This window comes from Myotis daubentonii, chromosome 5, assembly GCF_963259705.1.
Source record: "Myotis daubentonii chromosome 5, mMyoDau2.1, whole genome shotgun sequence".
In the NCBI taxonomy this organism is placed as follows: Eukaryota; Metazoa; Chordata; class Mammalia; order Chiroptera; family Vespertilionidae; genus Myotis; species Myotis daubentonii.
In genome coordinates this window covers 80,704,097-80,731,446 of record NC_081844.1, presented here as the reverse complement: position 1 = coordinate 80,731,446, position 27,350 = coordinate 80,704,097, and the positions used below count along the sequence as shown (strand labels likewise).

At 37.9% G+C, this 27,350-nt stretch overlaps 1 protein-coding gene across 3 annotated transcripts in view; it reads right to left on the bottom strand.

The window, feature by feature from the left end:
* The window catches only part of PKD2L2 (polycystin 2 like 2, transient receptor potential cation channel), a 33,291-nt gene extending 7,690 nt beyond the window's left edge, over positions 1-25,601 (bottom strand). The window contains exons 1-12 of one of the 3 annotated variants that reach the window (XM_059698476.1): positions 25,571-25,601; positions 24,844-24,945; positions 22,189-22,322; positions 20,357-20,613; positions 18,277-18,498; positions 13,888-14,116; positions 12,476-12,646; positions 12,002-12,183; positions 5,844-5,964; positions 5,373-5,474; positions 3,010-3,074; positions 2,366-2,420 (exon numbers count right to left, since the gene is read on the bottom strand). In XM_059698476.1, coding sequence (XP_059554459.1) covers positions 2,366-2,420; positions 3,010-3,074; positions 5,373-5,474; positions 5,844-5,964; positions 12,002-12,183; positions 12,476-12,646; positions 13,888-14,116; positions 18,277-18,498; positions 20,357-20,613; positions 22,189-22,322; positions 24,844-24,945; positions 25,571-25,601 — 1,671 coding nt within the window. The remainder of the gene's footprint in view (positions 1-2,365; positions 2,421-3,009; positions 3,075-5,372; positions 5,475-5,843; positions 5,965-12,001; positions 12,184-12,475; positions 12,647-13,887; positions 14,117-18,276; positions 18,499-20,356; positions 20,614-22,188; positions 22,323-24,843; positions 24,946-25,570) is intronic. The other 2 variants (XM_059698477.1, XM_059698478.1) reach the window with 2 other exon arrangements.
* Positions 25,602-27,350: the final 1,749 nt, after the last annotated feature.

Below are 27,350 nucleotides of genomic sequence, written 5' to 3'. Positions count from 1 at the left end.
CTGATTTTTATTGATAAATTTAAGGCTACTAATTTTCCCTCTGGGTAGGGTATTTGACTTTATCTTATAGATTCTGTTAAATAGTGTTATCATTTTGTTTTCTGCAATTTCATTTTGTATTTTCTCTTTGATTAAAAATTGTTTAATAATTAAAATTTTTCTTGGTTAAATAATTTTTTATTTTATAATTTTATTAATATATTTTTATGTCATTTTCAGATATTTTTTCTTTTTAAAATACGTTTTTATTGATTTTAGAGAGAGAGAGAGAGAGAAACATCTATGTGAAAGTGAAACATCGATTGGTTGATTTCTGGGCTCTCAATTCTGATCATTAGTCTATTTGTCCTTATGCCAATACATACTATTTTGAAAACTATAGCTTTCAACAAACTGAGCCACATAGGCAAGGGCAAGAATCTTTTTCTGTATTAACTACTTTTTGGAATTTATTGAGCTTTTCTTTGTGGCCCAATATATGATCAGTTTTAATGAATGGGTTTTCGAAAGTATGTATCTTCTGAGAGTACAGAATTTAACACATAACTGTAAGATTGCCTGTTTATTATGTTGTCTTTTTTAATCCTTTTATTTTTCTTGACCTGTTGTCTATTTTTTGTGTGTTCCTATTACTCCTTTTGTAAGTCCAGTAGTTTTTATGGAAGTTGATGACATGTTATTTGGTGCATTGATAATCATAACTGTTAGAGTTGATCTTAGCCTTATAAAGTGCCCTTCATCTCATTCAGAGCTTTTTGTCTTGAATTCTATCTTTAGTTAGATTGTGTCCCCTGATATCTTTTCCTTGCCTATTATACCTTAGCTCATGCTTTTATGTTTAACTTTTCTGAATTTATTTTAGGTGTATATTTTAGGATATAGTGTAGAATTGGGTATTGCTTTGTGATTCAGTCTGAAAATATTTTTCTTTTTAAATAGATTATACTTTTTGCCATTACTGATATGTCTGCTATATTTGGTCACAATTATATCATATTGTCTTACGGTTATATTTTAAGTCTTTTACCATGTGTTATATTTTCTGTTCTCTTTTTTGGTTTTGTACTTTTGCCCTTTTGTTCCAGTGCATGTTTTTAAAATATTTTTGTTGATTTCAGAGAGGAAGGGAGAGAGGGAGAGAGATCATTGATCAGCTGCCTCCTGCATGCCCCATACTGGGGACCCCACACAGGGGAAAGAGCCCACAACCTGGGCATGTGCCCTGACCAGGAATCAAACCATAACCTCCTGGTTCAAAGATTGACATTCGACCACTGAGCCACGGTGGCCAGGCTCAGTGGTTTGTTTTTAGTCATGTAACTTTTTATACATCCTGAGACCTCCCTTTCTTGCTTTGGTTCCCTCCACAAGGAATCAAACAAGTTTAACAAGAAAATTAGCTTATAATTTCTTCCTCCTCATCTCCTTCCTCTCTACTACCCAGTTACATTTTAAATTATGTTTCTATATTTCCTTGTATATGAGAAGTGGAGTCTACTGTAAGACACACTTTTTTTTATGTACCACTTATGAAAAATGCTGCCAATTAACGTATGACACACTATCAACCATAGGCACATCTTGATTTCAGAGATGTTAAAATGTGATAAAGGAGTTTTAAAGTAATTAAAACAATCTTATTTACTATTGTACTCTTAAATATGCTAATGTTTTTTCTTCTTGGTTAACTCTAAAAGATAATTTCAACTATTATACTAGTATATGAACCAATCAGTCAGCTTTTTCTGCTTATTCCTTCTCTGTCCCTTCTTTTTTCCAAAATTTCTCCAATCATCTCTTGGTTGGCAGAAGCTGATCCCTGTAGAATCCTCAGGAATACAACAGTATTACCTGAGTTCCTCCATGTTCAAAACTCTTTGAGCCTTGAAGTATAGTTTTGCTAGATATAAAAATCCTTGGCTTACATTTTCTTTCCTTGCATATATTGTGTGCTTTATAATTATTTCTTAAACATACATGTATATATACTGAGTCATTTATTGAATATGTTATAGTTCTGAAATATAAAAAATCATTAAAGTGATTTATCATATATTAATGATTACTAGAGAAAATTTATATAATCATCTCAATTGAGTATACTCACTAACCCCTGTGTGATTATCCCACAGTGAGAGTACAGCTGTAGGACCAGGGTATCTGGCTGAGGGCACCAGTAAGAAAGAGGGAGCATCTGGAATCCAAATGATTTGTCCTAAACAAGGGTATAGATTCTGGGAGAAATATTTGGAGGTGGCAACTAATGCTCTGAAAAAAGAAATCATTTCAGTCCTAACTTGGAACATTTTTGTAAGCATATTTCTAATAAAGCTATAACTTCATTATGAGAAAATTAACATCTTACATTTTCGTCAAAGCCTTTTCTTCTGGCTTGTTCAGCCAAATCTTTGTTTTTCCTACTGAAAATATGAATGAAAAATTAGAGGCACATGTCAGTAAATAGGGAAATGCCAGCATAAAATACAAGCAGATTTATATAAAGGTTCTGAGTTGCATTTCTGTTCTTTCTGATATCTGACTTTTTGGAAAATGGCCATTAAGAAGTTACTCAGAGAATTACATTTCTAACTATAAAAAAGTATTTATGTCCCATTGTCAGAGGTGTGGGTTTGGAAAGCATTTTAATGACAAAGTGACTCAATAAATGTAAGTGTATTCTTAATGTTTTGTGTAAATGTTTTTATTTCAATAGCTAAATAAATGCATTAAATGTAGACTAAAATTGTCTCCTACCTTTAGAGAAGGAATTTCACCCTCTTGTCCAGCTTCTGTTAAGTTTTATTAATGGTATGGCATAGCTTATATTTCTTTTAAATTAGCTTAGAGTTTCAAGACACTCTCAGAAGTTAAGCACTACCGGATTTATTAACATATTTAGAGCCAGCACTTTGGATGGTGGTGGTTTTGCTATCAAAATCTTACTCTCATAAGTTTCTCATACAATATAGAGATTTAAAATGGTAAATTAAAATTTTAAAGTCATCTTACCTTTTATTGTCTTCATCCTCTTGAGGTTTCTTTAGTTTGAGTTTTTTGAGCACATTGTTGTAACTCTGGACATAATAAAAAATAAAAAAATATATCCTGTATTGTTAATTTTTGGTCCAGGTAAAGGAAATATGGAATGCTTGTCTCTAGGGATTGCTACACTAAAGAAAAGTAGAGGCAAATGCTATGATTAGCCTTCTTTTCAGTTTGTCAGCACTATGGTTTCTGCCTGCTGGTGCAAAGGAAACAGTTCTGTGGGCATCAGACCTGCACTTGAAAAAAAAAAAAAAACCCTTTAAAAAGTACTTTAACAAACAACATATATGCATAGCCCATGGTCACAGACAACAGTGGGGCTGGGAGATAGGTGGGCAAAGAGGGGAGGAAGGGAGAACATTTGTAATAGTGTCAACAATAAAAATAAAGTACTGTTAACAGTTTTTGCATTAAAGATGTTAACACACTGTGGCCCGTATGGCTCAGTTAGTTGGGCATCGTCCTGTGCACAGAAAGATTGCCTGTTTGGTTCCCAGTTAGGGCACTTGCCTGGGTTTCAGGCTTGATCCCCAGTAGGAGGCAGCTGGTCAATATTTCTCTTCCTCAAATCAATAAAATAAAAAAATTAAAATAAAAAAGTTAACACTTTAATGCATAGCACCAACATAATCAAGATAAATGCTGAAACCACAAGGAAGTTCATTGGTGGACATATTAATAGTTTTCTTTTACACATAAGTTCTTGGACACAGTTCTGAAATCCCACTAACCCTACACCTATTAGGACCTTTTTCATGTTAAGTGTTTTAGTTAAAGCTGTGGCTATGCAGAGGTAGGCAAGATGGTTTGTACACACATGCCGTTGCTACCATCCAAAGTGAGGTAGTGTCAAAAGGACAGAGAAGGCCTGGCCTGTGTGGCTTAGTGGTTGAGCATTGACCCAGGAACCAAGAGGTCATGGTTCATTTCCCGGTCAGAGTACATGTCCGTGTTGCGGGCTTGGTCCCCATTGGGGGGCATGCAGGAGGCAGCCAATCAATGATGCTTCTCATTGATGTCTCTCTCCCTCTCCCTCTCTAAAAATCAATAAAAACATATTTTAAAAAGAAATAGAGGCCAGAGAAGATTCCTTTGTTGGAGGAAATAGAATGTCAGTGAGAGAATATACTTGGGGTAAGAGAATGACATGAGCAGAGGAGAGAGAGAGAGAGGAAGCATAGTAAATAGCACTGTGCTTACAACATTGGCGGGGACCTACCATACTGGAAATGGAGGCATAGGAGGTAGAAATTCTATAGTTAGATGACTGTAAAGAAAGATAGTTTGGGGCTGTGAGACTTTAGAAGGGCCCTGAATGTTTGGGTAAAGAATTTGAAATAATTTATTTGAATATTTAATATTCAAATAAATATTTGAATATTACTTTCTTAGCCCTGGCCCATTTGGTTCAGTGGCTAGAGCATCGGCCTGCGGACTGAAGCGTCACACATTTGATCCTGGTCAGGAGCAGATACCTGGGTTGCAGGCTCGATCCCTGCCAGGTCAGGGCGCATGTGGGAGGCAACCAGTTGATGTCTCTCTCACACCGATGTTTCTCGGTGTCTCCATTCCTTTCACTCTTTCTAAAAATCAATGGGAAAATATTCTTGGGTGAGAGTTAACAATAAGAATAATAAGAATTTGAACTTTTTTTGATAGGCCTGGGGAAACTGAAGAATTTTGAGCAGAAAAATGATATGCTCAGAGCTGGCCTGGCACCAGAAAGAGGCTAGAACAGGTAAGATGTTACTATACAAAAGCCTGGGTGAAAAGTACTGAGGGCCCTGATACAGTGGTGACAGAATTAAGAGTGTCCTTGAGTTCCACATGCATGAGCAAAAACTAGACAAGCCTTGGCAGCAGATTGTATAAGCGACAAGGAAATAAGTCCAAGGTATTAGAGCCTAGGGTACCTGAGAAGAGTGTTGTCATTAATGGAAATAGGAAAGTGAGGAAGGTAAGGCACATGGAGTTCTGAGTTTAGATTGTTTATAGAAATTAGCCAGCATCTAAATGGAAAACTTTTGGATGTTTATTCAGTGCTTTGCATTTAGTAAATAGCCCAATTACTATTTGATACATTAAACTCTGAAATAATTTTGGTCACGCTTTTTTAAAAAGCCAGAGAGTTTATTTCACTGCCCTGGTAGTGAAATAATACAAAAATGATTATCACTGGGCCAAACCAAAAACACACACACTCTCCTCAAAAACACACACACCAGAACCAGAACCCACTTTTGGGTTTAAGTGCTATTCAAACTGCAAGCGTATAAACTGAACAAGATTTGTCTTAGAATTCTAATTAGGAAAAGAATTTGACATACCTTCTTAATCATTTCACCAAGTTTAAAAGATGGTCTTCTGCCTAATGAATAATCATCTTGCACTTCCGAATAGGTATAATTAATTATTGCCAAGAACATGTTCTGGAGAGAAATATTCAAATAAGAAATTATTTCAATAAACATTTAGTTTAAATGTTAGTGATTTTGGCAAGTGCTGGGATTTGTAAAATTAGATTTAAATTTTAAAAGGAACTCATATGGTCAGGTGGTCAGTAATTGCTCTGAAGACTAAAATATAGTAGACTGGGTAATGTGTAGTTTGTGGACCTGGGCAGACATGTTTATGGAAAATAAACAGAATTTAAAATAGTGCATATGAGGGTTACTTATATATGCATTAGTCAATGTGAAGTGTTCTGACAGCTAACTAGTGATACTATAATTTCTTCTAAGTTGTTCATTTTTCACTAAAATATGTACGCAAAAAAGGAAACATATGGTCATTCTTACCAATAGGACAAAGACTATGAAAAAGATGAAGGTGATGAAGTAAATGGGTCCCAAGATACGATTTTCTTGCTGAATAGCAGCAAAATTAAAATCCCCAAGAATAATTCGAAACTGTGCAAATCTTTGATGAGAAGAAAGAAAAAGATTAGAAAATACTATATCCCTTTATACATGCATGACAACTGATGGGGGTTACCAATGTGTTTAGGAAAGTATTTAGCTGTGTATGGCATATGCTGTATGGCTTTAGTTATGTTACAGCACAGAGTCCTATAAAACTGGATGTAGAAAATTCCCCTGAAGGCAAGACTTGAGGTACCTCAATAGATGAACAGGTAGTCTAGGAAATGTTGGGCTTCAATTTATTTAACTAATGTCAACCCAATGTTTACCTGCAAGATTTGAACCTTGAGCTACTTTTTTACCAACTGATCTTCACAGTGGCCTCCTTAGCTATTCTTGTGCCTTTCTAAAGCTTAGAATACTTTCACTTTGTTCAAGTGATTTTCAATTTGTACCTAGAACCAAGAGTCCTAAAATGTCTTCTGATATCAAAGATATGTTTAATTTTTGCTCTTCTTTGAAAATAAAGAGCCAATAATTAGTCACTTGCTGAGTCTCAAACATGATCCTGAGGTTTATTTTATTCTCTTTAATAACAATAAAAACTTGGTTTTGAAGTGAAATAGCATTTAAAATATTTTTTTAATTCTTTTAAAGATGGAAAATTAAGAAATTAAGGCTTGGAATGAGCATAGCTGTAGAGGTAGAATTAGAATCTCTTAATCTGAGGTCTTACATTCTCATTAATTTGCAGTGGCATTGCCAGACACATCAGGGGTATGTTATAAATTATGTGAGTTCTGTATATTAAGGGGGAATCTGGGAAGGAATTTTTGAAAGTATGTAGATACTTTGCATGATTGGCCAGTCAGTCAAAAGGGAGAGCGCTTCTTGTTACTTGTTGCTTTAGCCAATCACATAAAGGGTCATAGGGCTAGCTACCAAGAAGGAAGAAAATGCGTTCAAAGAAATAGACTATTTGGAGTCCTAGGACTCAGAGTTATCTGGAATTTCATTCCAAATACCCAAAACCTGATTAAGTCATGCTCAAAGTATTTATTTAGCTTTTATTTATTTATTTTTTTAAAAATATATTTTATTGATTTTTTACAGAGAGGAAAGGAGAGAGATAGAGAGTCAGAAACATCGATGAGAGAGAAACATCGATCAGCTGCCTCCTGCACACCCCCCACTGGGGATGTGCCCGCAACCCAGGTACATGCCCTTGACCGGAATCGAACCTGGGACCCTTCAGTCTGCAGGCCGACGCTCTATCCACTGAGCCAAACCGGTTTCAGCTATCCAGTTTTTAATACTGGTTTGTAATGCTCTTCTACACAAGGTAAAAGAGAAATGCTAAATTGCAAAGAGTCCAAAATTTAGCAACAAATCAAATGATTTTTCCTTTTTGGGATAGGAGAATAAAAGGTTCTGTTTTAATATTTCTAACTTGATCTTTTTTAAAACACACACAAACACACACACACACACACACACTTTTTTTATTGATTTCAGAGAGAAGGGAGAGAGACATAGAAACATCAGTGATGAAAGAGAATCATCGATTGGCTGCCTCCTGCTGGGGATCAAGTCTACTAACTGGGCATATGTCCTTGATCAGAATCGAACCCGAGACCCTTCAGTCCGGAGATGGACACTCGATCCACTGAGCCAAACCACCTAGGGCTAGCCCAGGACATCTGTTTTTTTTTTTTTAAATATATTTTATTGATTTTTTACAGAGAGGAAGGGAGAGGGACAGAGAGTTTGAAACATCGATGAGAGAGAAACATCAATCAGCTGCCTCCTGCACACCTCCCACTGGGGATGTGCCTGCAACCAAGGTACATGCCCTTGACCGGAATCGAACCCGGGACCCCTCAGTCTGCAGGCCGATGCTCTATCCACTGAGCCAAACCGATCAGGGCCCCAGGACATCTTAATTAAAGTTTAAGATATGAGATTCCTTGGAAACATACGTGATTAAACTCAGGCTTCAAGTCACTATAAGGGGTTTACTTTTAACTTGAGGCTGGAACACTTTAGGCTTCCTGCTTGATTTGTAAAGAGGTTATCTGAAAATCCACCTTTGCCCTCCACCCCCTAACACAAACACACATGCAGGTCCTGGGCATTGTCTTTTGTCTCCTTCCGAAGAGGTGGTCAGAAACACAGTGTCTCAACTTTTTCTTTTTCTAGATCAGCAAAAATGCCTTCAGGGTGGAGATTTTGGGAAGATGGTAAGAAAAACTCAGAATCTGTCTCCTCACTGAGACAACAATCACATTGGCAGCTGTCTGGTCTGATATAATTATTTTGGAATGCTGGAGTCTGTTGAAGGCTCACAACTTCCAAGGAAAGGCTCAGACAATTTTGTTCAATTCCAGTTTTTAGTTTGGCGGTAGCTACCCATCTCCCACCTCCATCCCATGGCCTACAGCTGTGCATGTATTCCCGGAATAGTTTACACGCAGCTCGTGGGAGCCAGGATGGGCAATAAGGACCCTGTTCTCCAGTCATCAGGAGTTTGTGTTCTGATTGCTGCTGCTGTTCACAGAGGTGCAGACACAGGCAGGTGTTCTCCACATCTTTGTTGTAAGCTCCTTCTCCCCGCAGCTGAAGCAATGTCCTTGGGATTTAAAGGGCTAGTGCCCTTCCTCCCCCTTCATTTTTCTCTTTTTCCCCTTTTGGGAGATAATATAGATTAGGATGGTATTCAAAATCAACTGCATATATGGAGGAAATTAGAAATTCACCATGCATGCCCTAAGGAAAACACAGGCTCAGAAAAGACCTAAAAAAAATTAAGTTTACATCTTAGGCTGATACTTAGTATGGAGACAGTCTGCAATAACAACAAACCCAGCAAACTCTGGGGAAGGGAAAGAATCTAACTTACAGAGTTACCACATTATTACATTCAAATGTCCAGTTTTCAACAACAACAAAATGACAAGACATACAAAGGTACAGTAAGGCCCACTAAAAGGAAAGAAACCAACAGAAATAATTTTAGACAAAGATCAGATGGCAGGCCTGCTAGACAAAGACTTTAAAACAAACCATCTTAAAGCTGTTCAAAGTACTAAGAAGACATGGAGAAAGTAAAGAAAAGGACATATGAATAAAATGGAAATATAAATAAAAAGAAAAACTAAAAAATTATAGAGCTAAAGATCAATAACTGAAATGAAAATTCACCAAAAAAAAAAAAAATTTTTTTTCACCAGAGGAATTCAAAAGCAGATTTGAACAAGCAGAAGGAAAAAAAAAATCAGTGAATTTGAAGATTATTATTGAGTCTGAGGAACAGAAAAAAAATAGATTGAAGAAAAGCAAGCAGAGCTAAGGGACCTTGGGGCCATCAAGTGAGCCAACATATGCATAAGCACATGAAATCACTATCACTAATTAGGGAAATGCAAATCAAAACCACAATGAAATATCTCATACCCATTAGGATAGCTACTGAAAAAAAAAAAAAAAAAAAAAAAAAAAGACTGGAAAATAAAAAGTTGACAAGGGTGTAGAGAAGTTGAAACCCTTATGCACTGCTAGTGGGGATGCCAAATCATATAGCCACTGAGGGAAAGTTTGGCAGTTCCTAAAAAAAATTCAAAATATACCCTAGCTGGTTTTACTCAGTGGTTCGATTCTGATCAAGGGCATATACCGTGGTTTCAGGCTCCTCCCCAGCCTGGGCCGTGGTTGGGGCTCGTGTAGGAGGCAACCAATCAATGTGTTTCTCTCACATCGATGTTTCTCTGTGTCTTTCCCTCTCTTCCACTCTCCCTAAAAAATCAATGGAAAAATATTCTTCCGTAAGGATTAACAAACAAAAAATTCAAAATAGAATTACTATATCATCTAGCACTTTTACCTATGGGCATATACCCCAAAGAATTACTAGTAAAAGAGCCTCAGGGAGATATTTGTACAGCCATGTGCTCAATAATTAAAATATGGAAGCAAACCACTGACAGATAAATGGATGAGCAAAATATGGTATAAACATATATGGACTATTATTCAGCCTAAAAAAGGAAGGAAATTCTGACATGCTCTACAACACTGTTATGCTAAAGTGGAATAAATCAGTCACAAAAGGACAAATACTGTATGATTCTCTAGGTGCCTAGAGTAATCAAAATCACAGGGACAAAAAGTAGCACAGTGGTTGCCAGGGTCTGGGATAAGCAGGGAGATGAAGAGTTCTTTTTTACTGGGTATAGAGTTTCAGTTTTGCAAAATTAAAAAGGGTTCCGGAGATGAGTGGTGGTGATGGTTGCACAATATAAGTATGCTTAATATCACTGGACTGTACCTTACAAGACATGGTTAAGATGATAAATTTATGTGTATCTTACCACAATAAAAAAAATTCTTACTGACTTAAAAAAAGCCCTTCAGGGCAAAAGTAGCAGTGGGTGCTGGGCTTCTCTGGATTCTTGCCTTCAGATTGTGGCCCAGTTATTACTCGCTTTTTTGTTAGTTCTAAAGAATTTCAATGTTTTCCAGCTTTTTCAATTGTCCTGAAGAGTTGGTTGATCTGAATAATCTAGGACATCATTACCAAGCACAAAAATACACTCAATCCATTCCAGCGTTCTCTAGTTTTTTCTGTGGTTTATACCTCCAATTTTCCCACCAACCAAGGTAAGACAAATTTCTGAGGTTCTGTAAATTACTACATTTATATTCAATATCTAATACAACTACGTTTTAAGTAACATTTGAATTGATATCCTAGGAAATGACCAAAAAGTTGTTAAAACTGCAAATATTCTTTACTCAGGATAAGCTAATTAGACATTTTAAAAAAAGATTTTTTTTGTAATGTTTTATTGATTTCAGAGAAATGAAGGGAGAGGGAGAGAGAGATAGAAACATCAATGATGAGAGAGAATCATCAGTCAGCTGTCTCCTGCATGATCCCCTACTGGTGATCAAGCCCAAAACCCAGGCATGTGCCCTCACAGGGAATAAAACCTTGATCTGCTGGTTCATAGGTTGACGCTCAACCCATGAGCCACACTGATTGGGTTAATTAGACTTCTTAAATTATAGGTTGTTTGAAGTTGAGAAGGATCTTTGGAAGTGATTTAGATCAATCCCTTCATTTACAGATAAAGAAATTAGGGTCTAGAAATGTTAAATAGCAAATGGCAGAATTGGAAAAGTAGAGTTAAATCCTCTTGGTTTCTACCCTACTCTTCACACTACTGATTTAGTACAGGTTTATTTCAGAAAAATGTTATTACATTTTATAACATTGGTACTTCAATTATTTATATGTGGATGGTGAAAAGAGGGCAACCTAAGACATTTCTTTAGACCAGATGTCCCCAAAATCAACAAAAAGGGTCATGGACAAATATGTTCTTAACTAAAGTTAAGAAAGTGATTGGGGGTTTTCTCACAGCCATTACTTTGCACTGCAAATTTTCCCAATCTTACTTAAATCTGAGGCCATTTCCCCGCAGACAATCTTGGTCTAGAGTCCACAGAGTGTGTTTTGAGAATTGATATTTTAGAATATCATAGTTTACTTATACAGACAGAGCTTGCTTTACCTACTTGAAAAGTGGAGTAAATTTATTAAAATTATTCAGTTTTAAAGGAAAGCCTGAATACTTTTCTAAGGATTCTAATTAGTTTTATAAGTTTGTTGCCTGCTGATTGCTTTATGTGTATAAAGCTATTTTTAAAACACAGCTTTACCAGAGCAGCAAAGAGCAATCAGGTCAACATCAATAAAAGGATTCTAAAGATGGAGGCCTCCAAAGAAAACACGATTTCCTTTGCTCAGAGACATGGAGCCAATTTCTTTTATCTTAGGTAAAATTTTCACTTCTAATGAGAAATGAAAATTATTTTTCCAACTTTACCTAGTAACTCTTAAAAAAATGGTATCACCATCCATTTGGATCTTTCAATGCCTAACCATACTTTGAGTATGACATACTTAGCTGTTAGTGAAAATATAAAACCAAGTTTAAAGTTATTAAAGCTTATGTTACTACTTAATATAGATTTTTCCGTGATTTTTTTGTTATAAATTGGAAAATATAATTACATTTATATGAAGAGCTTACATGGAATTTTGAAAAGTAGAAAAGTCGTCAACCTGTGATCCAAAAACAAGAAATCCTAACTGGGCATAAGCAAGGAGTATTATAAAAAACATGATGGCAAATCCTACTATGTCTTTGATACAGCAGGACAAGGTTGATGACAGCTGAGACATTGTGTTATTAAAGTTTATGAATTTGAATATCTGAAAAAGAACATAGTTAATTGAAATAGGATATTAAAGATTATAATTACTTAGAATAAGTTAAATTAGCTTCAGAAAAAAATCTGCTTTAATTTCAAAGAGGTGCTTAATGATAGGGGTATTTAAGGACGTGTCAGCAATCATTACATTGCCAAACTACTTGCAAAATTACTTTATAGTTAAGGATATCCTTTTGTTTTTTCATGCTTTGTAGTTTAAGTTCCCATTTTGATATCTAATATAAAAATATTATATCTATTCTATTGTATCGAATATAATAAAATATAAATACCTTTATCCATGCAAAAAAGATGATAATAGCAAGCATATTGTTGTAAAAAATGCGCCAGTGTGCGAGCGAATAGAAGTCTGAATATTCTTCAGTACGTTTTAACAGCTGTTCAAGTAAGAGAAAAATTTGTATTTTACAGTATAAGTTGAAGAAAATGGTCAAAAAACACAGCTATATGGGGAAAAAAGAGAAGGGTTAAATTAGAGGCTATTTCTACCTCTAAATCTCCTGCAGTCTATGAAGAAGCACATGAAAAAGTTCATCAAAAGTTCAACAAAAGGGAGGGAGAGATAAAACATAGGGTTTTAGTACATGGAAGTAAGCCTTAATTTATAGAAGTTTAATCATCATAAATGTAGAAAAATATTGATCAACCTGACCATCCTACTCTGCCTGCTTGTTTCCTTGAGTCCGAAAACACAAATGTATATAGTGCTTCTATAATTCTGACTAGGCTGTAAGGATTTCTGCTCCATGTAACTACATGATACCTAAAGGTTTTATATTTCCACCATATAACACTACAAGGACAAAATTTTACAGTTTCAAACAAAGAAGCCCCGTTGGAACCCTTTAACTTCTTTAGAAGATTTCAGGACTAGATGTCATAGCTTTATAACTGTCATGAAAATTTCCTTTTGATTTCCCTTGCCTGAAATAGTCAAATCATTAAACATGTAACACTATGCCTGCCATATGTTAAACATTATTGGGGTTACTAGAAAGGTAGATGGCACACTTTCTGACTCTGATAAACTTTCAATCTGGTTTTGGGAAACCAGGCTTATCTATTAACTTGGCCAATAGGGGTGAAAGATCAGATTGTATACACCAGAAGCGTTTGTTCATTGTTCCTAAACCACGCTCTTACCTACCTACATCTCTGTTTATTTTATTGTGTTCTAGTGACCAGGACTGGCAGTCTTCGGAGTTTCTTTCAGGGTCTATTTCCCCATACTGGTGTCCTCTGTGCCCACAAGCTACCCTCTAGCTGTTCAAACCTCCTCCCCCTTCAGTATTTTGTGTCTTTTAGCTATTCTTTCTAAATTCATTGTGAGGAGGAAAGCAGATTTAGGCAACAGAGAAAAGGTCCATGATTTTCAATGTGATTGTAAAGAATAGATTTTTGAGTGGGGGTAGGTGAGACCTATTGTGCATATGAGATCATGACACCTATGGAATTGCCTGTTCCTCTAGGTTTACCCTGGTCCTCCCAAGAATCAAACCAGGAAAAACAAAAAGGCTTTTCCCTTTTGGAAGCACACCATTAGTATATACTATAACAGTTCATTTTATGATTTGATATTTGAAGCTTTTAAAATAAGTTCCAATGAATAAAAATTTCTGCTTTTTGCACCTCTTATTGATGGGTTCATATGTGAGTTCCTTCATATATGTGACTATATACTTACCACCAAAAGTAGTAATTCTAGCCAGTTCCAAATACGTTTGAAATAGGCAAACTTAAATTCTTTCATTTTGTTGCCTTCTTGTATTAGGAAGAGAGTAAACAAAATTAAAAATGTGATTTCACAGAAAGCAATAAAATAATCATAGTAGCTAACATAGATGAGGAGTTTCACTGAGTAAAACTGCCATGAAGTAAGTATTCCTCCAGTTGCAGGGAATTCTGCCACCAACCTGTAAAATTAGATGTGTGCACTTCAGGCATTTATATTTCAGTACGTAATTCAATGTGAAATTTCTAATCGGTGCTGATGTGTAATTTAATGATAACCAGTTATTTTATACAAAATATGTTTTCTTGAGGTCACGGGTTCAATTTGAAAAATTTCTACTGGATTTACTTATTTTTTTTTAATGACTGTATTCTTTATGTACTTTGCATATTTCCAGTGGTCAAAGACCAAGATAAATAAGAAAATGAGCTGTGATTTTAGCCAGACATTCATTCTATGCTACGTTTAGATTGATTGTTCATAACTGGGAATACTAATTTATCTCCACAGGAGAATGAGATGATGTTCAAGAAAATGCTATACCGTTAGTTATTGTTATTAGTCAGGACTCCCCCCAAAATAAGTAATTCTTGAAAACATCAGAGAAGGGAAATACACGCTCTTTACCTTATCAGATCACATATTCTAAATGTCAAGATCACATATTCTACTAAAGCAAGTGTTATGTTTATTATAGGCACTGATGTTAGATATGAAGATCTTTATGTAAATATAAGTATTAAAATGAATTCCATCACTAAATATAATAATTTTTGAGGTTGTTCACTGTACTTCTAATGTTCTTCGCAATTTCAGATAATTAAGAATTGGCAGTACTTTAAGGAACAAGCATCTCTATCACCATGTCACAAAGTTATTATTTCTACTTAAAGATATTAGCAAATCTTATTGGTACTGGAATAAGATGCTGCCAAAACAAGAACAAAAACAAAACAGCCAGTTTGTTAACAAATGGAAAGAACTATTGGTTTCACTTTGCACATAGTAGGTGTGCAATGTTGGATAAGTGAGCGCAGTGAAAGAAACTCAATATTTTGATCTGAAGTGTAAACAGAGAAGCAAAAAGGGAGAAAAAGGACTGCATTTACTGTCCCAGATACAGTATATAGAAAGGAAAACAAGTAGATGAGGTCTTAGTGAAAGCAACATACTTACTCACAATTACTGATTATACATACTATGATAAAAGTTTCAAAATCTGCTGTTTTTTTAAAAATAACATTTAAAAGGTAACAAGGAATAAGTATAAAACCTAGAGAAAGGAAATCTGGATTTAATCTAGTATTACAAAGAGTTCTTCATATGCCTTTAAGCCAGTTACCCCAATGTTTCTACTCTTATTTAGGACATAGAAGTGATTTGTATGCTTCACTTGATAAGGACTAGTAGGAAGGGTGAATAATGTTGATAAAAAGCTCTGATTCCTTCATCAGCTGGTGTGGCTTGGCTGGTTGAGTGTCACGCGGTTATATTCCTGGTCAGGGCACATGCCCAGGTTGTGGGCTCGATGCCGCAGGAGAAAACCTATTGATGTTACTCTCTCGTTGATGTTTCTGTTTCTCTCTTCCTCTCCCTTCCTCTCTCTCTCTAAAAAAATCAATAAAAGTATATTTTTTAAAAAACCCAACAACTCTGATTCCTTAAAGAGAAGAACTTCAAAATAATAGGTATACTCTCCATTGGCTGCTTAAGGTAATTCACTTGTTTTATTCATTTTTACAAATTTTAAAGGTTTCACTGTAACTATTGCACAAGGGAAAAATCCCCTAATCAGAGTAAACCCTAACTCCTGTTCCATTTGGAATAAAATTGTAAGGCTCATGAGGCAAAAATGGTTCACCCATTCCCAGTTCACTTAGAGCAGTGGTTCTCAACCTTCCTAATGCCACAACCCTTTAATACAGTTCCTCATGTTGTGGTGACCCCAACCATAAAATTATTTTCATTGCTACTTCATAAGTGTAATTTTGCTACTTTTATGAATCATAATGTAAATATCTGATATGCAGGATGTATTTTCATTGTTACAAATTGAACATAATTAAAGCATAGTATTAATTACAAAAACAACATGTAATTATATATGTGTTTTCCGATGGTCTTAGGCAACCCCTGTGAAAGGGTCGTTCAACCCCCAGGTTGAGAACCTCTGACTTAGAGGAAACGGATTCAATTCCCAGACAGATCCAGTAATGGTAATCCTATTTACTTTGCCAATGTTTGATTCTAGAACCCAGGCCTAAACCAATGAGCATGGTCCAGGTTAGGCAGATGACCTAGCCATGGTCGGCAAACAGCGGCTTGCGAGCCACATGCGGCTCTTTGGCTCCTTGAGTATGGCTTTTCCTAAGCCTTAGGAATACCCTAATTAAGTTAATAACAATGTACCTACCTATATGGTTTCAGTTTAAAAGATTTGGCTCTCAAAATAAATTTCAATCGTTGTACTGTTGATATTTGGCTCTGTTGACTAATGAGTTTGCCAACCACTGACCTAAGGTAATGGGACTAATGGAAAGAATTTTTTCTCTTTGGTTGGCTCTCCTCCTTCTCCCCCTCCCCCTCTTATTCCTCTCCCTCTTTTTCTGCATGAGAGGATGTCTCTCTTCCTCTTTGTGGGTAACAAGTTAGCACAGGCATGTCCTTCTCATGCAATGGCAGAGATGCAGAAGAGCAAGTTTTACATTTTTTAAAATTACTTTTTGTTTGGAGGGAGGGAGGGAGGGAGGGAGAGAGAGAGAGAGAGAGACAGAGAGAGAGAGAGATTTGTTGTTCCTCTTATTTATGCATTGATTGGTGGATTCTTGTATGTGCCCTGATTAGGAACCCATCCCACAACCTTGGCATATCAGGAGGACACTCTAACCCAGTGGTCGGCAAACTGCGGCTCTGCAAACCGCGGCTCACGAGCCACATGCAGCTCTTTGGCCCCTTCAGTGTGACTTTTCCACAAAATACCGGCTCTTCCACAAAATACTGACTTCTGCGCATGGGCCACGAAGTTTCAATCGCACTGTACGTCCACGCCCGCACGTGGTATTTTGTGGAAGAGCCACACTGAAGGGGCCAAAGAGCCGCATGTGGCTCACGAGCCACGGTTTGCTGACCACGGCTCTAACCAACTGACCTACCCAGCCAGGCAAGAGAGCAAGTTTTAATGTACAAACTCATTTCAAGCTCCTGCTTGTATCATATCTGCTAATATTCCATTCATCAAAACAAATCACATGATTGAGTCTATAGCTCATCCGAGTCTGCATATTCGCCCTGCTTGAGATCCGGTATTCCTGGGTTCGCAGCTGGTCCCTGGGTGTTGTGGTTGTACAGTTCATGATTGAGTCTAAGCATCAAGGGCTGGGGCAGTGCACCCTGCTCTGGGTGGGAGGGCACTTGCAAAGTTACATAGCAAAGATGTGAAGATTTGGGGCAATTTTTGCAAATCACCACAAACTCTAATCATTTCTAGGATGCAGAGTGCTGTTATATATTGTTTAGAAAGCTCTGTATGCGAAGGAACCGCTGAGCTAAAGCCAGCCCGTTATATATTGTTTAAAATAAAAATTGCTCATTCTTCAGAAAAATTTATAACTTAATAAGGAAGCTCATTCTGAAAGGAAATCAACAGATTTGAATGACTGGCATAGAAGAAGAAATCATCAAGACTAAATGTTAGACCTCTGCAATTGTAGGATGACAATAAAATTACATATCCTTTAGTAATATAAAACCCAACATATTGTATGTAATTCTCCAAGTTCTTGAATATATATATTCTCAAATAATGAAATAATATGTTACTTTACCTTCTTTTTCATTATTAGCAGAATGACATTATATTTTAAGCTTATAATTTTAATCTCAGTACAGACATGCAAAAACTGGAAACCCTAATAAGAGTTCTGGATGTGCCCTGACTGGTTTGGCTCAGTGGATAGAGCATCTGCCTGAGGACTCAAGGGTCCCAGGTTTGATTCTGGTCAAGGGCATGTGCCTTGGTTGCGGGCACATCCCCAGTGGGGACATGTGCAGGAGGCAGCTGATCGATGTTTCTCTCTCATCGATGTTTCTAACTCTCTATCCCTCTCCCTTCCTCTCTGTAAAAAATCAATAAAATATATTTTAAAAAAAGAGAATTCTGGATGCTTTTCATTTATTTTTTTTGGAGAGATACATTGATTGATTGCCTCCTGTACATGCTGACTGGGAATCGAACCTGCAACCTTCTGGTATATGGGACCATGGCTCCAAACAACTGAGTCACCTGGCCAGGGCTCTGGATGCTTTTTAAATTTCTTAACAAATAGGTTTTGAGTCACTCACCTGATGATGCAAAACAGGTTTACATTAGCATTGTATAACGTAAAATCAATAAAAATAACTCTAGTTCCTCTTGTGATCCAGTTGTTCTGTTGAAGTTTAATGAACTTGTTTTTGGTTTCAGATTTTGATTTTGATAAAGTGAAAATATATCCCCCATTTCCGTAAACACCAACAAATCCCCAGTGCCAAGGGGAGTTGCTATTAGGAGTAGAATACTTCCATCTGTTAGATATAAAAAGAACAGTGGAGAGATGAGAAGGACCTGAATGAGAAGCATTCTAAGAATTTCAGTAAACTTTGGTTCAAAAGTAGTTGTTAAAAAAAATAGTACGAAGTTCGTAAGTATTGTAGTAATTTTGAAGCAAAACAATGAGTTAAGAATGAACTTAAAATAATATTTAATATGTTTTCATTTTTTGTGTGTATAAGAATGAGTCGTTATTGCAGTAGCCAGTGGCCATATAGCCACCAGACAAGACAGTTCTTCACAGCAACGTCCATATACAGACAGGCAGCCAGACACCAGCTGGTAAATACAAATTCTTCCCATAAAGCAGCATCAGTCTCTGTGCCCACAGTTACTATCTGTGCAGCTGCATGCTGCCTCTAGACCCCTACTTTACACAGCAATAGTGTGTTTTCATTTTTTAATGCTTGTTGTGAACAAGACACTGGACTACCTATAAGAAAAAAAATTTTTAAATCTATTTTTGCCTCAGGGAGCTTAAAAACTAGAAAATAATAACTGACTTTGTTCTTTAACATATTGTCTCTGTTGTTTTATTAGATCTAAAGTCTTTGACTAGAACAAGAATACCAAAGGTTTAGATTCAGAAATATCTGTCTCAGCATGGAAAAAAAAGGTGCTTCATTGTCTGTCTTCTAAAGGTCATATACCATTTATAAAATACTCAGTACATAGGACCTTTGTCATAATGTAAATATTGTTATATAGGTATGTTATTTTAATGAAATTACATAAATCAAAGTAAAATGTGTGTAACTAAGTTTCGTTTCCATTTTTTCTTTTAACTTAATTATAATGTATATAAAAAAAATTAAGCCTTGATTCCTCATTTTAGTCATTCTATCTACCCCAAACAGATGGAACGATTATCCAAAGATGTACTGCTTAAATTGTATTTCTATTAATGACACTATTCTTGTTTATAGGGGGATAAAAATGACACCACTAAGAAAAAAATACTTATATTTAATGAAAATTCCATAAAAAAGATTATCTGCCCCCTAAAATTTTCACAGGACCCTAAAAACAATGATGCCAGCAGCTTCTGTGCTAAAGGGAGGTAGTGTCAGTGGTTTTGGTTTTGTGTTTTTTTTTTTTAATCCTCTCCTGAGGATATTTGTCCATTGATTTTTAGAGAGAGTGGAAGAGAGAGGGACAGAGAAAACAGGGCCTGGGAGGGGGAGGAGCCTGCAACCAATGTGCGTGCCCTTGACCAGAATTGAACCCGGGACTCTTTGGTCCACAGGCCGATGCTCTATTCACTGAGCCAAACCAGCTAGGGCACGCATTTATTTAAATATATATATACAGACAGGAGTCTACACCAGCAGTAGCCTCAGTCGTTTTGCAGAACAGTGGTCGTAACAGCTTTGGCAGGCATCATCAGATGCAGTGCCTGTGGAGCATAACGGCCCCTTTTTAATGTTAGCAACAGTCGAGACATCATTGAAGTAAGCTGCAGTGAGAAAGAAGGAAAGTTGCCCAAGACACCTAGGATACTCCGTAGGGATCCCAAGAAGCATTTGGGATGTGTTTGAAGTGAGTCTGGCCAAAGCCAGAAGAGCTCATTGAGTCTTACAAGAGCAAAAATGGACACTCTGCCTTGTGTCCAATGAGTTAGCACTTCATATACCATTTGGTAGACAAAAAAAATAACAGGTTCAACTCTTTCTTTTTTGTTTTTTAGACACTGCATTGCTGAGTCGTCCTTTGATACTATTATTGGAATAAGACCCCTGTTGGTATTATTTGGAAAATACACATATTTTCACAATTGTATAGATACAATGGTAAGCTGCTAGAAAATGTTACACGTAATTTTATGCTACTTACTCAGTATGAACTTTAAGGCCAAAATCAGATATGTCTTCATTTTCAGAAGTGTATTTGGCATAACAATCGCTCATCAGAAACTGAAGGGATGAATAGACCTTGCATGTGTTATTTCGGACTTTTAGTTGACGGACTCTGGGGACTCCTAAGAGTATGTTCTCAGAGTAGATGCGACTGCTGTTCTTTGAATTATACAATTGGCTGTTACTGTACCATGAGTCCCAGTATAGACCTTCCAAAAGGGGTCCTTCCATAAACTTCACATGGAAAAATAAATGTTATGGGAAAAATATTTTCATGTCAACTGAATAACAGACTCTACATTCATAATGTTATCCATAAGAATATAAAAATCAGTGATTTTGAGGATGAGTATGAAAATTATTGACCAAGCCAACATTAATATTAATGATAACAATGACCTTGTCTCCTTGATAAGTTCCAAATTCTTAGCATGGCTTTCATTTGACCTAATTCATAGTTTGGCCTTTTCTATCTCATCTTCTATCCTATATAATAAAAGGCTAATATGCAAATAGACCGAATGGCTGAATGACCAGTCGCTATGATGCACACTGACCACCAGGGGGCAGATGCTCAACACAGGAGCTGCCCTCTGGTGGTCAGTGCACTCCCATAGGGGGAGCACCACTCAGCCAGAAGCCGGGCTCATGACTGGTGAGCCAGCAGTCAGACATCCCCCGAGGGCTCCCGGATTGGGAGAGAGCACAGGCTGGGCTGAGGTACCTCTCTGAGTGCACGAATTTTGTGCCCCAGGCCTCTAGTACGCCTATAATGTCAAATATAGCCCCATATGTAGAATTACTTATAGAACATATTGCTTAATTCTTCCTAGAATGCCCTTCTGTTACTAATCCTTTAAAATTCAACTGAATAGTCACCTCTTGAAAGCCTTTCCTACCTCTTCCAGCTCCAATGGTTGTGACATGGGATACCTGAAACTACTGTTTTCTTAGTTGTTCTTTCCTCACAATGTAAGCATCTTGCTAAGTGTAATGAAAAAAACAAATCTGTTTCAGTGTGAAGGAATTATTCTCTTTTGCAATTAAAAACACTATAAAATTATATTTTGTATATATACTCTTTATTATATACTGTACATTACTGTAATACTCACACAGTATAGGGTTGTATAGTATACCCACATAACATATGTTTCACTTTATGGGCAATTAAAGAGTAATTTTCACTATACACAATTATAGACTGACTTTGGATCCTACCACATAAGAAGCAAGTTTTCTATTTTCCAAATGCAATAAATAAGATTAATTTTATTTACAATAAAATAAAATAAAATAAAATTTTAATTTTTTGTTAATCCTCACTTGAGAATATTTTTCCATTGATTTTTAGAGAGAATGGAAGGGAGAGGGAGAGACAGAGAGAGAAACATCAGTGTGAGAGATATACATCGATCGGTTGCCTCCCATACATGTCCCTACCAGGGCTGGAGATCAAGCCTGCAATCCAAGTACATGCCCTTTACTGGGAATTGAACCCAGGACCCTTCAGTCTGTGGGTCGACACTCTATCCACTGAGCCAAACTGGCTAGGACAATATTTATTAATTTATTTTTTTTTTTAAATAAGCACACACTGAGAACATAGCTCTTCAATAAACACTCACTGGTTGGCTGACTCTAATATAAAAAAATTATATTCATTTTTATTCATTCCTTCACCAAATATGCACTGTATCAAGTGCTTACTACATGTGCCAAAGTTAGTAGGAACAAGTGCCTACTACATGTGCCAAACGTTTATGCAATAACTAAAGCTACTTTATCCACAGTCACATGCTACCTTACCTTCCAAAAATCAGGGACGCTGCAAATAGACTTAAAGTTGGTCCTTTCATCACCAGGCACAGAAGTGTCCAAAAACAGAGATGACATAACTTTGTTTAAGTAATACATATGTGGGTTTACCATCCCAAAGGACACTAAGGAGAAGAATTTTTTTGTTTAAAAACTTATATTTGAAAACTGAGTTTATCAGGATTAAATATGTACTTATAATTTGTCCCCAATTTTGTTTTAAAATTCAGTTTTAATTTTTGTCTAATTATAAAAGTAAAATAAAAACATATAAATCAGGAAGAAGATTCCTGTACTTCCACTGCTAGAGTTAGATTTGGCATATACTCTCCAGATTTTTCTATACACACACATTTATAAAGAAAATTATTTTTATAAAAATGAGATCGCATTATACATACTATTCTGCAAGTTGGCTTTTTTCTATTACGTATATTGAGAGCAGGCAATATACTACGGTGAGTAGTTAAGACTATGGACTTTGCCCTGGCTGGTTTGGCTCAGTGGATAGAGCATCAGCCTTCAGGCTGAAGGGTTCTGGGTTTGATTCTGGTCAAGGGCACATGCCTGGGTTGTGGGCTCAATCCCAGGTGGGGGCGGGGGGGGGGGAGGATGTGGGAGGTGGCCGATTAATGATTCTCTCTCATTGATATTTCTATCTCTTTCCCCCTCTCCCTTCCTCTCTGAAATCAATAAAAAAGTATATATATATATTTTTAAAAAGAGTATAGACTTTGACTACAGTTTGAGTCCTATCATAGGAATAGTATTTCTTATCTCATAGTTTTGTTATGAGAAGTGAGATAATGCATGTGGAACATTTAAAACTATGTTATGGCACTTGGTAATAATTTTAACAAGTATTAACTAGAATTCTTTCTCTTTCTAGGGGTGGGTGGGTGGGTTTTAGAGTGGAGTGTAGAATAATTTTTTTTTTCTAGAAGCCCTTTAGTTTTTACAGATCATGTATCTTCAACATCATTCCATGGCACACATGAGCCTATGCCTTTCTTTAATGTTGCATTATTTCACTGGAATGTTAAATCCTCCGTTGATGGAGATTTAAGTTGTTTTCAATTCTTATAAAGGTTTTTGATCCTGAATAATGGGATTATGATCTTTTCACATTTTTCTATTCCCTAAATGTTGTAGTTTTTAAAAACCAGTCTAAGACATCTTAATTTATAAGGTTGGCTGTAGTTGTCTTTTAAATCAAGATCCAAGTCAAACTTACACCTACAAACCTATTAATTAATTGATATATGATTACCAGTGTTTAGTCCAGTGATGGCGAACCTTTTGAGCTCAGCATGTCAGCATTTTGAAAAACCCTAACTTAACTCTGGTGCCATGTCACATATAGAAATTTTTTGATATTTGTAACCATAGTAAAACAAAGACTTATATTTTTGTTATTTATTTTATATATTTAAATGCCATTTAACAAAGAAAAATCAACCCAAAAAATGAGTTCGCGTGTCACCTCTGACACGCGTGTCATAGGTTCGCCATCACTGGTTTAGTCCATACCAAAATGAAGTCAGTCAGGCCGGTGAGCTTATATCTACTCTATGTTAGGCACTCTAAAGACAAATGCTGGTATGGCTCAGTGGTTGAGTGTCAGCCCATGAACCAAGAAGTCACTGGTTCAATTCCCAGTCAGTGCACATATCTGGGTTATGGGGGTAATGCAGGAGGCAGCAGATGAGATGTTTCTCCCTTTCTCTCAAATAAATATATTATTAAAAATGTTCTTTATAACTGAAGTCAATGACATTGACCGACATAGGAGGAAAGTAGGTTGAGAAGTTTTCCCAGTCCTCCTTAACAGATCTGTATTGATCCATGTTTTGTGACTCAGCACAAGCATATTTTACTATTAATTGTGCAACAGAACAGGGAAAAGAACAAAGCAGATTAAAATTAACTCCTTTGGCCTCATTTGTAGTTTGACCTATGAAACTGAGCTAATCCTAGTCCTATATAATAAAAAGGCTAATATGCAAATCGACCAAATGGCAGAACAACCGGTCACTATGACGCACACTGACCACCAGGGGGCAGACACTCAATGCAGGAGCTGCCCCCTGGTGGTCAGTGCGCTCCCACAGGGGGAGCTCGGCTCAGCCAGAAGCCTGGCTCATGGCTGGTGAGCGCAGTGGTGGTGGCGGGAGCCTCTCCCACCTCTGTGGCAGCGCTAAGGATGTCCGACTGCCGGCTTAGTTGGACATCCCCCGAGGGCTCCTGGACTGCGAGAGGGTGCAGGCTGGGCTGAGGGACCTGCCCCCCTCCCCACTATTTTCATGCACCCGGCCTCAGTGTATCTATATGGCTCTAAAAGAAATCAAGTTAGAATTGCCAACTCAAGGGAATAATTTACATTCAAGACAGAAATGCCAACTGAAAGGATTAATTCAACCAATGCTGACTATGAAAGCTTTACATTACATCAGTGATCTCAAGTTTTGTCCCTTAAGAATTGGAAATAGTGTCCGTGTAAATGAATGTAAGATAATGTCTGAAACGTGTCACTGGTATGTGTGTTTTAGTATTCTGAAAGCCTATGGCTTATAAAGTCCACATTTTATTTCTCATCTCCACATAACTTTAGTTCAAGTAGCATTTCATCTACATCTGTGTACTTACATATACATAGGATTATTAAAAAAAGAGAGTAGAGTAGTAACTCCTGAAGTGTGGTTCTGCTTTCTACTTCATTTCTGAAATGCAGGTTATGTTTTGGAGCCCCTGTGAGATATAAAACAAAATTTTCCTTACGTTATTATGTAATTCATAATGTCTAGAAATAAGAAGGATGTAAAACCAGCCGCTTTTAGTGCTATCCTGTGTGAAGGATAGGGTCTGTGGCTTCCATTTTTCTTCTCACTTTTGTAAGGGAGGAATAATTTCTAACGTTTCCCCTTGGGGGTAAGTGGGCAGGCATTTTGTGACTGTATACTAATGAATTTTATAACATGAAACGGATGTACAGGAAAAGACCAGTCCTGTTTTAAAAGGAAAAAGCAAAATAGAAAATAACCCCCCCCACATCTGTCCCTAATCATTTCCTCCACCAGGCAATACCGTTTCTCGGGAAGCCTGCAAGGGAAAAGGACTCGGCCTAGGACTCAGTCAAGGTCACGACTCCCTACTGTCTAGCGATGGTCCTCGGGCAGCAAATGCCAGCGCCCGGCTCCGGGCTCCGCCAGGGGCAAGGGCCCCGTCCCTGCAGGGTTTGTTTTCCAGCCTGTAAAATGGGACCGCCGTCCCCTCCGCCAAGGGGAGGTTGTGAGGGCTAAAGGTGCTGGAGGTCATCTCTCTCTCAGGGACAGATACGAGGTTACAAAATTCGCCCCCTAGAAGCATCCCTCACCGCCTCGGTGCCAACGGGAGGCCACAGGCATGGCGGGCCTGGGAGAGACGCCGGCTCAACCTCCCCGGGTCCGCCGCGTCCGCGCCTGCGCCAGCCGCCTCGCTCCTGCGCCTGCGCGAGCCCGCCGCTCCGCGAGGGGCGCCCGCGGCGCTGCAGGTTGTGAGCGCGCGTGCGCACCGAGGACCTTCTAGAAGGGCTTCGTCCGAGGCGGGGTTGGAGGTCGCGGCGCCTCCAGCGGAGGGCGACTTCTAGGGCAAACCTGGCGTTGGGCCTGTGGCTAATCATAAATATAGTAGTAATTCACTATAACGGGCTGCTCTTTGTTGAGTACTTTTAATATTTATTGGCTTGTTTGGTCTTCACACACCCCTTCTTGAAAGGTAGGTGATTTGTCCTCATTTTAGGCCTGAAGAAACCTAGGGTGCGAGAGGCTAATTTACCCAAGTGCAGGCTGGCCGGGCCGGACGCGGGGGCCGAGGCGTAACCGAGGCCGCCCCCGCCCCGCCACTGCTCTCGTAGAAACTGGCTATTAGCCAAGAGATGTTGCCAGAAGTAGCTTCCACCCTCCTTTCACACTCGGTATGGCTAAGGGGAACGTTAACATCGGTAAAAAGCGAACAAGTAATAACCCAGCGTTGCAGCGATTATGGAAAAGGCCGGCCGAAACGGTACTCCTTGGGGGCCCAGGCTCACATCTGGCCCCGGCGCTTTGCTCAGACCAGGGAGGTTCGTAAACCGGCTGTAGGAACGGCCGAGCAAACCCGCTGTGGACGGCACCGAGCCGGCCAGGCGGAGGCGGAGGCGACGCCCACGCCGGTGAAAGGAAAATGCAGCGGCAATCAGTTGAAGGGCCCTGGGGCCGCCAGCAGGGAAAACCATCAAGCAGTTTTGAAAGTAAAGAAATAAAGCCATTTTTGTTATTTTCCTCAAAGAGATGTAGACTGATGTTGATAAATGCTGTTTTATGTGCAGATAAAAAGCAAAAAACGAGGCCACACAGCAGGGAGGGTCAGAGGCTACCGATGATAAAGGGACAGGGAGGCCTACCAGCCGCTGGACAGGGGCCAGAGAAGAAAAGGCTGCTGTCCCAGCTTCAGTTTAATAAAAGGGGCTGCCCTTTCCTGCGCGTAAACTCTCCGATGGTTACAAAAGTGTGCTTTTTAATGTAACAGGCTATCTGAACTTGAAATGTAGGAGGAAAAAACCCCCAAATACAGCTATTCAGGTTTACATTAAATATAAGAATTAAGCAGTTAACACAAATTGTTCTTTTTCTTCTTCTTTTTTAAATCCAAGCTTTGCTTTTTTCTTTTTAATATATTTTTTTATTTTTTTACAGAGAGGAAGGGAGAGGGATAGAGAGTTAGAAACAGCGATCAGCTGCCTCCTGCACACCCCCCACTGGGGATGTGCCCGCAACCAAGGTCCATGCCCTTGACCGGAATCGAACCTGGGACCCTTCTGTCCGCAGGCCGAAGCTCTATCCACTGAGCCAAACCAGTTAGGGCTACAAATTGTTCTGATTCCATTGAGTTCAATAGTCTCAAAGATCTTGAAGAATTAGCTACTTATCTGGATAAAACAATGAGAATTTCAGGAGAGATTTCCTCATGCTTTTGAAGTGCAAACCTTGGAAAATCTGGCCCAGTTTCAGGAGAAATCGAGCCGTGAGTTTTTACCAAGAAGACACACCGTTCTAGAATATAATGTTGTTCTTTTGGAACTTGTTATCCTTAAGGTTTGCTAGTTGTTGGATAAATAAAAACCAGAAGTTTTATGT